This window comes from Salmo salar, chromosome 11 (assembly GCF_965601325.2).
Source record: "Salmo salar chromosome 11, fSalSal1, whole genome shotgun sequence".
NCBI lineage: Eukaryota > Metazoa > Chordata > Actinopteri > Salmoniformes > Salmonidae > Salmo > Salmo salar.
In genome coordinates, this window is record NC_138301.1 from 33,229,997 (window position 1) to 33,241,112 (window position 11,116).

Consider the following 11,116-nt stretch of genomic DNA (forward strand, 5'->3'; position numbering starts at 1 on the left):
TACTAAATAATAATAAGAAACTTCCTTTGGCCAAGAAACACGAGCAATGGACATTAGCCTGATGAGTCCAAATTTGAGATTTTTGGTTCCAACCGCCGTGTCTTTGTGAGACGCGAAGTAGGTGAGCTGAAAAGCATTCCTCATAAATACATGGTCCTCGTGCTTGTCCCTTTGATTTGTGATGCAAGTTTTTTATGGCTATTTCTATGATGTAAGATAGTTATCCGTGAGTCAAATTGAATTAATTGAAAATACTAGAAATGTTACAGATCTATACTTCTTATGTTTGAATTGTAGCTGGACCAATGTTATCTAAATGTGATGTGACAGCGCTGGCTTCTGGTAGAAAAGCGAACTATAATAGCAGAAAGAATAATGCAGTACTATGCTGAAACCGGCGTAGTGTTTGGTGGCGCTGTAGAGCTGCGATTTGTTTGTTGTCTCCGAAGACCCGTCAAGATGTCTGACATGGAAGATGATTTCATGTGCGACGATGAAGAAGATTATGATCTGGTAAGCGTAAGTTTACATAGTACGTTTCTATTTCCTTGTTTATTGATGTCTAATCAGAGCTGTTTCCTTAGCTACTATATTTTAATTAGCTAGGTCAGAGCTGGGGAGTTAGCTAGTTAGGTAGTTAAACTACCTAGATAGCTAGTTCAGCTAACGTTAGCATAAAGGCGAGGATAGCTTGCAAAGTTGCTGCTAGTGCTAGTTGAACTCGGCTGCTTGGCATGGGGAAACTGAGTTTGCTATAGTATGCTGAGTTAGCTATACAAGTCAATTTATTATAGCATGTTATGTTACCATAGCTAGCCACAAACATACAACCGTTTAGCTAGCTAGCTTGGTGTAGATAACTATCCTTTAGCCGCGCATGCGCCCTTGCTGGTTAGATAAAACAGCTAGCTAGCTACTTAGACTATGGCAAGCCGTTAGCCCTATCATAACATCTCTGTCACGTTATCAATCTTTGTTGTATTAACTCATAGCCAGCTAACTTATGTCCTGAGTTTATGTCTCAACCCAGGAATATTCCGAGGACAGTAACTCAGAGCCAAATGTCGACCTGGAGAACCAGTACTACAACTCCAAAGCACTGAAGGAGGATGACCCCAAAGCAGCTCTCAACAGCTTTCAGAAGGTGGGTACTGGCTACTCACACGCTCCACTCACTCACAGATCGATGAATGTAGGATGGTAATGTATACTCTCTATTGGCAGGTATTGGAGCTGGAGGGAGAGAAGGGAGAATGGGGGTTCAAAGCCCTAAAACAGATGATCAAAATCAACTTCAAGCTAGTAAGAAATGAAATGCGCTGTAGTGTTGTCACAAAATGTCTACTCTCTGTCTCTGAGTCAGTATGATTAGTGCTTGTGAGTTGTTCTTTATGACATACTGTCATTCCCACTGCAACTTAACTCAATGCCCTGTCTCCTGTCGAACTGTGTGTGTCCTGCAGACCAACTTCCCAGAGATGATGTCTCGGTACAAGCAGCTGTTGACGTACATCAGGAGCGCTGTGACCAGAAACTACTCAGAGAAGTCCATCAACTCCATCCTAGACTACATCTCCACCTCCAAACAGGTATAGATGCAATACCTGGAACTAGAACAAAGGGTTTTTGGCCTCAAAGCTCAGATCTTTATTTTGGCTCAAATCTCAAGTTATGTGCAGTGTTTGTTTTTCAATTTTTTTTACCTTTTTATCTATCAATTTCTTACAACTTTTGTCTTATATGGAGGATTAAGTTACTGACTCTGGGTCAGTCCTATTGGTATGAATGAAGTGGTGGCAGTGGTTCCATGTTCTAGATGACTGAGGTGTTAATGTAGGCTGAGGTTAATGTTCTAGATGACTGAGGTGTTAATGTAGGCTGAGGTTCATGTTCTAGATGACTGAGGTGTTAATGTAGGCTGAGGTTAATGTTCTAGATGACTGAGGTGTTAATGTGGGCTGAGGTTAATGTTCTAGATGACTGAGGTGTTAATGTGGGCTGAGGTTAATGTTCTAGATGACTGAGGTGTTAATGTAGGCTGAGGTTAATGTTCTAGATGACTGAGGTGTTAATGTAGGCTGAGGTTCATGTTCTAGATGACTGAGGTGTTAATGTGGGCTGAGGTTCATGTTCTAGATGACTGAGGTGTTAATGTGGGCTGAGGTTAATGTTCTAGATGACTGAGGTGTTAATGTAGGCTGAGGTTAATGTTCTAGATGACTGAGGTGTTAATGTGGGCTGAGGTTAATGTTCTAGATGACTGAGGTGTTAATGTGGGCTGAGGTTAATGTTCTAGATGACTGAGGTGTTAATGTAGGCTGAGGTTAATGTTCTAGATGACTGAGGTGTTAATGTGGGCTGAGGTTCATGTTCTAGATGTCTGAGGTGTTAATGTGGGCTGAGGTTCATGTTCTAGATGACTGAGGTGTTAATGTGGGCTGAGGTTCATGTTCTAGATGACTGAGGTGTTAATGTGGGCTGTGGTTGGTTGTTTTATGTGTCACAGATGGACCTGCTGCAGGAGTTTTATGAAACGACGCTGGACGCTCTGAAGGACGCCAAGAATGACAGACTCTGGTTCAAAACCAACACAAAGGTAGGGTGTGTCCAAATAATATCAGCTTTTTCATAAAGTGTGCACTCGGTCACTACTTCCCACAAAAATCTAAAAGTAGTGGATTGGTGGATGCAGGGACTAGTAATTTTCTCTCAAATCAGCGAAGTGAACAAGTGAGAATTGGGACATATGAATGTAGTACACAATGTTTCTGTTTATTTCTATGGGTAGGACAATATCTGATCTGGCAGTTTGTCAGACCTCTGTGTTTGGGAGTTTCTACCTCTGCAATGCCCTAGACTGGTAGCGAGATCTGTTTGTGTTAAATTATTTGCCAAACAACACCCTAACATCCTTATTTAGTGATAGCACAAACATAGAAGTTGTTGTTGTCTCTCAACCTGTTTTAACTAAAGTCCTTTGGTTGTGTCTCAGCTGGGCAAGCTGTACCTGGAGAGGGAAGAATTTGGGAAGTTACAGAAGATCCTCAGACAGCTGCACCAGTCCTGTCAGGTACAGTAAGACAGGTGGTAGTCTGAGACAACGTTTAGTCTGATGGGGTTTACACAGCCATCTGAGTAGCCAAGTTCCCAATATGGCTCTTAGCAGTATTTTTGTTGTTGTTGTATACTGGTATGATCTGTTGTATATCTATGTACACTGGAGACAGATGATGTTGCAGATATATGGTCTGTTATGTTATGTGTATATCTGTTATGTGTATATCTGATCTATTATGTGGTATATCTATGTGCACTGCAGACAGACAATGTTGAAGATCTGTGGTCTGTTATGTGCATATCGGATCTGTTAAGTTATATCTATGTGCAGTGCAGACAAAGGATATTGGGGATCTATGGTCTTTTATGTGTGTGTGATCTGTAATGTTGTATATCTATGTCTCTCTCTAGACAGATGACGGGGAGGACGACCTAAAGAAAGGCACCCAGCTCCTGGAGATCTATGCTCTGGAGATCCAGATGTACACAGCCCAGAAGAACAACAAGAAGCTGAAGGCCCTGTATGAACAGTCCCTGCACATCAAGTCTGCTATCCCTCACCCACTCATCATGGGAGTCATCAGGGGTGTGTTACCACTGTAGAGAGATGAAACCCTGAAGGCAGCATAGCTGTCAACATTATTATCTTTTACATGTGTTGCATTGGTGCCACACACAGTGGTTTACATTGAATAAATACATTGACCATAGAATCCTCCTTAAAATAGTAATTATATGGTAAACGGACCTGTAGGAAGACTGGGAGATTTGTCACTCGGGATAAAATCGATAATATTGTAAAATATGGTAAAAAGATGTGTGTGTGTGTGTCAGTCACTGTGTGTTTGTGATGTACTAACAGGCCTGTTCCTGTTTTGTCCCCTTCCCCAGAGTGTGGGGGTAAGATGCACCTGAGAGAGGGGGAGTTTGAGAAGGCTCACACAGACTTCTTTGAGGCGTTTAAGAACTACGATGAGTCAGGCAGCCCGAGGAGAACCACCTGTCTGAAGTACCTGGTGCTGGCCAACATGCTCATGAAGTCTGGAATCAACCCTTTCGACTCACAGGAGGTACAACACTCATTCAATTCAGTTTAGTTAAGTCCAGTTAAATGAAATGTTATTTATCCCCTTAGAGCAGTTACTAACATTATCATTCTGGGAAAATACACGTGGTGGATGCATCCTGTACCTTTATATTGTTGGAGGCAACATTGCATTAATCAAATTCAAATCACCTGCAGCAAACACTGCTTGATAAAGTGTTGTATTACAATGGCTGTTCTTATTGTGTTTTTCTGTGACAGGCCAAACCCTATAAAAACGACCCAGAGATCTTGGCCATGACAAATCTAGTAAGGTAAGAACACGTGTGTGTGTGTGTGTGTGTGTGTGTGTGTGTGTGTGTGTGTGTGTGTGTGTGTGTGTGTGTGTGTGTGTGTGTGTGTGTGTGTGTGTGCTTCTAGTCATCCATGGTGGTGTTGCTGATATTTTAGGGTAGAAAGCCATGGCATCAGTTATACGATAACGTTACTATTTACAACCTATTTCCAACTTATTTGTGCCGAGTTGTCATTCGACCCAAACTGTTATTGTTTTACATCACATATAAGTGGTTGATAGAGGTGTAACATAGTGAAGATATCCTTTAACCACGGGTTCAGCTGGGGCGTCTCTTCAACCTAATTTATGGTCAGTCTGGGATCCACGACAGAGGGTCTGCTCTGATGCAATTGCAGAAGGAAATGGAAGCGCTCCTAGGCTGTGGCTCTGACACCTCTCTCAAAATGTAAAACAAGGCCGACGCCTCCGTGAGCTCGTGTTTGATTCCCAGACGATGGTTGACAGGAGAGTTGGGGGAGTGGTTTCTGCTATCTCTGCTCTGAACAGTGAGAACCTACCGTTCACGGGCTCCACATTCGTTAACACAGCGGATGCTGGATTGAATGGCATCGACCATAAAAAGCCCATTTGAAAGCCATTTGCTCTTTAGCTCTGGTCTCCTCCCTTAACACCATGGGACCACGCAGCCGTCATACCGTTCAGGAAGGAGACGCGTTCTGTCTCCTAGAGATGAACGTACTTTGGTGCGAAAAGTATAAATCAATCCCAGAACAACAGCAAAGGACCTTGTGAAGATGCTGGAGGAAACGGGTACAAAAGTATCTATATCCACAGTAAAATGAGTCCTATATCAACATGACCTGAAAGGCTGCTCAGCAAGGAAGAAGCCACTGCTCCAAAACCGCCATAAAAAAGCCAGACTACAGTTTGCAACTGCACATGGGGACAAAGATCATACTTTTTGGAGGAATGTCCTCTGGTCTGATAAAATAGAACTGTTTGGCCATAATGACCATTATTATGTTTGGAGGGAAAAGGGGGATGCTTGCAAGCTGAAGAACACCATCCCAACCATGAAGCACAGAAGTGGCAGCATCATGTTGTGGGGGTGCTTTGCTGTAGGAGGGACTGGTGCACTTCACAAAATAGATGGCATCATGAGGGAGTAAAATTATGTGGATATATTGAAGCAACATCTCAAGACATCAGTCAGGAAGTTAAAGCTTGGTCGCAAATGCGTCTTCCAAATGGACAATGACCCCAAGCATACTTCCAAAGTTGTGGCAAAATGGCTTAAGGACAACAAAGTCAAGGTATTGGAGTGGCCGTCACAAAGCCCTGACCTCAATCCCATTGAAAATTTGTGGGCAGAACTGAAAAAGCGTGTGTGAGCAAGGAGGCCTACAAACCTGACTCAGTTACACCAGCTTTGTCAGGAGGAATGGGCCAGAATTCACCCAACTTATTGTGGGAAACTTGTGGTAGGCTACCCAAAACATTTGACCCAAGTTAAACAATTTAAAGTCAGTGCTACCAAATACTAATTGAGTGTATGTAAACTTCTGACCCACTGGGAATGTGATGAAAGAAATAAAAGCTGAAATAAATCATTCTCTCTACTATTATTCTGACATTTCACATTCTTAAAATAAAGTGGAGATCCTAACTGACCTAAAACAGGGAATTTTTACTAGGATTAAATATCAGGAATTGTGAAACTGAGTATTTGGCTAAGGTGTATGTAAACTTCCGACTTGTCATTATTCTAACCCAGTGACTGTTCTACTGTTGTGTGTCTACTCTCAGCTCCTATCAGAATAATGACATCACAGAGTTTGAGAAGATACTGAAGACCAACCATAGTAGTATCATGGATGACCCCTTCATCAGAGAACACATAGAGGGTGAGTGGTGTTTGTGTGTGACTGTGTGTGTGTGTGTGTGTGTGTGTGTGTGTGTGGGCTTTCTCACATTTTGTTGATGAATGAGACATGGAAATATTGCATTGAAGACGAGGTTTCAACAAACTTGAGACAAACTGTACCAGTATCTGCATATTGAGATGTGTGTCCTGGTGGACGGGGTGAGGGTGTCCTGGTGGACGGGGTGAGGGTGTCCTGGTGGACGGGGTGAGGGTGTCCTGGTGGACGGGGTGAGGGTGTCCTGGTGGACGGGGTGAGGTCTGAAGAGACTCTGATCAATGCTGTGTTGTCTTATTTTCCAGAGCTGCTGCGGAACATCAGGACCCAGGTCCTTATCGCGCTCATCAAGCCTTACACCAGAATACACATCCCATTCATCTCTAAGGTAAGTCTGAGGACAGCACTGGCTTCTAGACTAACTAGCCTGGTCGCAGATCTGTTTGTGTGCTTTTTTGCCAATTCCTATGGTCATTGGCATGATGATTTTTACAATAAGAGTTGGTAGGACAGCACAAACAGATCTGAGACCAGGCTAATCATTGACTTCACTGTGTGTATTGATAATGTATCTGATAATGAACTTTGCTGAGTAGATCATGTATTTATTAGGTCACTGATGTTGCTGTTTGGATTGATCATAGTGTAACGCCCTGTGTTCTGTCTTCTCTGTCTCAGGAGCTGAACATAGATGTTTGTGACGTGGAGAGTTTGTTGGTGCAGTGCATATTGGACAAGTAAGTTTGTCCTAGACATGCATCTGATGTGTGGCCCAAACTACCATTTAGGAGTGTAGAATACACTTAGGAAAAGTTTTTTGCATCAAACAGACATTCACGCCATGGAAGACTTGTATGTTTTCTCTACACTCTTCTGTATTTCTATGAGAGGCTGATTACCTCTTATATACTACACCGAGTGCTCTTCCATTGACAGACTGACCAGGTGAATCCAGGTCAAAGCTATGATCCCTTATTTCACTTGTTAAATCCTCTTCAGTCAGTGTAGCTGAAGGGGAGGAGACGGGTTAAAGAAGGATTTTAAAGCCTTGAGACATGGAACGCTGCTGGGTTTTTCACACTCAACAGTTTCCCGTGTGTATCAGCAATGGTCCACCACCCAAAGGACATCCAGCCAACTTGACACAACTGTGGGAAGGAAACATTGGATTCAACATGGGCCAGCATCCCCTTTCGACACCTTGTAGAGTCCATTCCCTGATGAATTGAGGCTGTTCTGAGGGCAGAAGGGCGCAACTCTATATTAGGAAGGTGTTCCTAATGTTTTGTATGCTCTAGGGCTGACCCCATTTAGTCGATTGTTTGGTCAATAGGCTGTTGGTCGACCAAGATTTTTTTTCAGTTGACCAGTGCCAAATATATTTAAAGAAATGATGGCACACGAGACGCCTGTCTGATTCACGCCTGTCTGATTCACGCCTGTCTGATTCACGCCTGTCTGATTCACGCCTGTCTGAGTGGACTAATCCATTGCAGGCCGCGGGATGGTTCACCAGTAGTACATTTAACATAAATGACCAACATTTCTTATCTACATTGTTTGGTTACTGTCATTTATTTTAATGTGTTCTCTACATTATTATTCCAGTCTTACCGTTGTCATTGTAGGAGTGGACACATTGTTAGCAGACTGCACAGCCTATGCTACACTTGTGAGAGAAATGTATTTCCATTCCATTTACGAGTTGTCTATTCATTTTCTTTTGTTTGGAGCACTCCTGTCAATCTTGAGTAAGGGGACACACAGAAGTAGGTCTAGGGTACCTGGCCTGCGTGCAAATGTAGGCGCTTAAATGTGCCAATTTGGGGATCTGATTGTCTTAATTCCCCATCACTGTGGAGCTTCTCAAAGAAATGTTTTCTTCGCCTTAAACAGCAAGTAAACAAAGTGTGTTTTTACATCCGTTGAGAATGACAATAGTTCCTCAACGTAGCCTATTTAAAGAAACGTTCCAGCTCTCTTTCGATAACACTCGGTATGAGAGGGAAAACATTTACTGCCCTGATCTGGTGGAAACGTCATAAAGGCCTACCTGATTACTTCTCATGTGATTTATAGGATATTTATTTTTATCAGGATTTTTTTCTACCTGCGGGCTGCAATGTTTTTATTTGTTGGCATTATGTAGGCTATTTTTACCTATTGGCAATAGATGTTACTTTTTTCATTAGGTAGAATTCTTATTGACCACAACATTGATTTTGAGATATGAAGACTTTATAATAAATTAAATGAAACTGTTCTACAAAAATGTGCATATGAAAATCATAACTGGCACGCAGATCAGTAGAAATGGTACAATAACTTGCCACTCCAAATGGAAAAGGTTGCTGACCATTGGTGTAGCCTATTACCGGCTACTTCAGGAGCCTAACGGCAGAAGCTGCAAAGGGCAGCAGCAGCAGGAAGAGGAGAGTCTGGTTGGGAACAGGTTGTCTTTCTGGTTAGGCTATTTTGATCTCTGGCTCCCTCTTTGGTAATTTGTGTCTTTATTTTTAGTTGGTAGTGCTTAAAGCATCAGACATGCTCAGTAGCCAACATATAGTTGATTTTATTCAAACAATAGGTTGTCTATATATGGAAAAATAAACAAACACAAACTATTTTTTTGTTGGGACATCCCTAGTATACTCAGTGTATAGTGTACCTGGCTGACACAGAGGCATCACAAGACGAAGCAGAGCATGTTTCTTGTGCATGTGTGTTAAGACATGTTTCCTGTACGGGATCATTTGAATTCCTAATTTCTCAGTTCCTCATAGTTTCCACCCTGCACCTTGAGGAATGCAGGAGCCAAGCATGAGTCTCTCTCTGTCTCTCTCTGTCTCCTCTCTCTGTCTCCCTCTCTCTCTCTGGTGTTATTCTTCCCTGCTTAGTTTATTGCAGATCTGTCATTTATTACTGGTTTCATTATTTAGTTTAGAAGTAGTGTAGGCACACACATCCAGTAACTTGCAGGCTACAAAAAGTAAACTACAGAAAAAAAGATACCTGCAAACTGTTGATTGCTCCCGCAGTTTTATTGCGCAAAGCTTTGACCCAAAGGTCCTTGTCAGCCGGATGAAGAGCTTTTGATCAAAATGTTGGGCAAATAAAACTTTGGGAGAAATAAAGTCTTATCATGTCTATATTATTTCCCATGCTACTGTAGCAGACTGCTGTGTATTGTTTACTACCCTCAGCCAGATCAGATCTACAGCCAGTCAACTGGAACAGTGACATTTCACACTGCATTCCCACTGTTGTCACAGAGCTCAACAGAATATGTACTGTATGGAGTGGAATGTGTTCATCAGACAGCTTAGTGTAGATGTGATAATTGGTTGAGAGAGAGTACACACATCAGTGGTTCAGGTGCTGGACAGAAACCAAACAGTGAAAGAAGTTCAACAATGACTTCAACTAATGCTATCCACAGTGATTTGTGTAATTTGAACCATAACCGAATGCAAATATTGATGTTGTTGTTCCCATTTTTATATAAAAATGCATTGTTTTATACAATATTGTTTACCATAATTGAACCATTTCTAAATGTTTTCCTTACCAAGATGGAAAGAATGTTTAGTCATGTTGCTAGGATGCCAATGTCCATTCTTGTGTTGTATTTATTGAACCATTGTTCTCTGATCACTCTTTTGTGCTGTGGTTTCCTCCCTGTAGCACCATCCAAGGCCGTATCGACCAGGTCAACCAGCTGTTGGAGCTAGACTACCAGAAGAGAGGAGGGGCGCGCTACACTGCCTTAGACAAATGGACAAAACAACTCAACTCTCTCAACCAAGCCATCGTCAGCAAACTCACATGATTCTGGCTGACATGTGACAATGGACAGCACTGAAAGATAGGAAGGAGAATCTCAATCAGCTGTTCCAATGTGTCAGAATATAAACCAAACCATCCAGTGTGGATGGGCTGAGTGGAGTTACACAGCAGCACAGAGATGTTTTGTGATCTGACACTGCGTTTCCCAGAGAAGGGGAGATACTGCTTTCTAGAAGACATCAGCACTCTCTAAGGGTCAGCTCAGTTTACTTCAAGCCCCTCGTGTTTGTTTTTCACAAGACTTTAGTAAAATGATTTAAGAAATATCACTGTCAACACCTTTTTAAAAGTGCTGTATTTTTTTGGTGGGCAGTTTGAGTACAATGACACACTGGTTTATTTGTGCCTGTTGACTGGCAGCTGGTGTTGGGAAACCTTTTTCACAACATGTAGCTGCAGCATTTAATGCACGTTGGCTGTTGTGAATAAAACGAATGTTCTCCAACTGTGTTTACTGTATATGACATTTCAATGTAGGTCTTCTAGATACCGTCTACTTTTTTAGCTCTCATGCTAACTTTGGTTCCATACTATATTATTTGTAAATATCGGTATTATTTGGTAGTTGCAACAGACTCCTGTTCTTAGTGTTAGTCAATTGTTTGTGTGCAGAAACTTATGAATAGGTAGATTCACGCCCATCACTGAAAATCTATGTCATCCACCACATTGCATACAGAACAGTATTATAATCCAAGAGTTGATTCGGTGTTGTAGGCTAGACATACAGTTGAAGTCGGAAGTTTACATACACTTATGTTGGAGTCATTAAAACTCATTTTTCAACCACTCCACAAATTTCTTGTTAACAAACTATAGTTTTGGCAAGTCTGTTAGGACATCTACTTTGTGCATAACACAAGTATAAACACCATGGGACCACGCAGCCATCATACCGCTCAGGAAGGAGATGCGTTTTGTCTCCTAGAGATGAACGTACTTTGGTGAGAA

At 42.0% G+C, this 11,116-nt stretch overlaps 1 protein-coding gene across 4 annotated transcripts; it reads left to right on the forward strand.

The window, feature by feature from the left end:
* The first annotated feature begins 363 nt into the window (after nt 1-363).
* LOC106562495 (COP9 signalosome complex subunit 2) lies at nt 364-10,610 on the forward strand. 4 transcript variants are annotated; one of them, XM_045689372.2, is made up of 13 exons: nt 364-513; nt 1,031-1,144; nt 1,225-1,302; nt 1,464-1,589; nt 2,498-2,596; nt 2,993-3,070; nt 3,469-3,643; nt 3,949-4,127; nt 4,364-4,416; nt 6,207-6,304; nt 6,625-6,707; nt 6,998-7,056; nt 10,004-10,610. In XM_045689372.2, exons 1-13 carry the CDS (start codon nt 376-378, stop codon nt 10,146-10,148), a joined length of 1,425 nt encoding a protein of 474 aa, XP_045545328.1. In that variant the 5' UTR covers nt 364-375; the 3' UTR covers nt 10,149-10,610. The 4 variants fall into 4 exon arrangements, with proteins under 4 accessions (XP_045545328.1, XP_013982881.2, XP_045545327.1 ...); XM_014127406.3 differs by having other exon boundaries at nt 2,507-2,596; XM_045689371.2 differs by having other exon boundaries at nt 413-519.
* Nucleotides 10,611-11,116: the final 506 nt, after the last annotated feature.

Excerpts from the sequence above, each read along its gene's own strand:
- LOC106562495 (XM_045689372.2), top strand. The coding sequence starts at position 376 with ATGCAGTACTATGCTGAAACCGGCGTAGTGTTTGGTGGCGCTGTAGAG. Across the intron at positions 1,145-1,224 it reads CTCTCAACAGCTTTCAGAAG|GTATTGGAGCTGGAGGGAGA; the intron begins GTGGGTACTGGC and ends CTCTATTGGCAG. Across the intron at positions 2,597-2,992 it reads GGTTCAAAACCAACACAAAG|CTGGGCAAGCTGTACCTGGA; the intron begins GTAGGGTGTGTC and ends GTTGTGTCTCAG.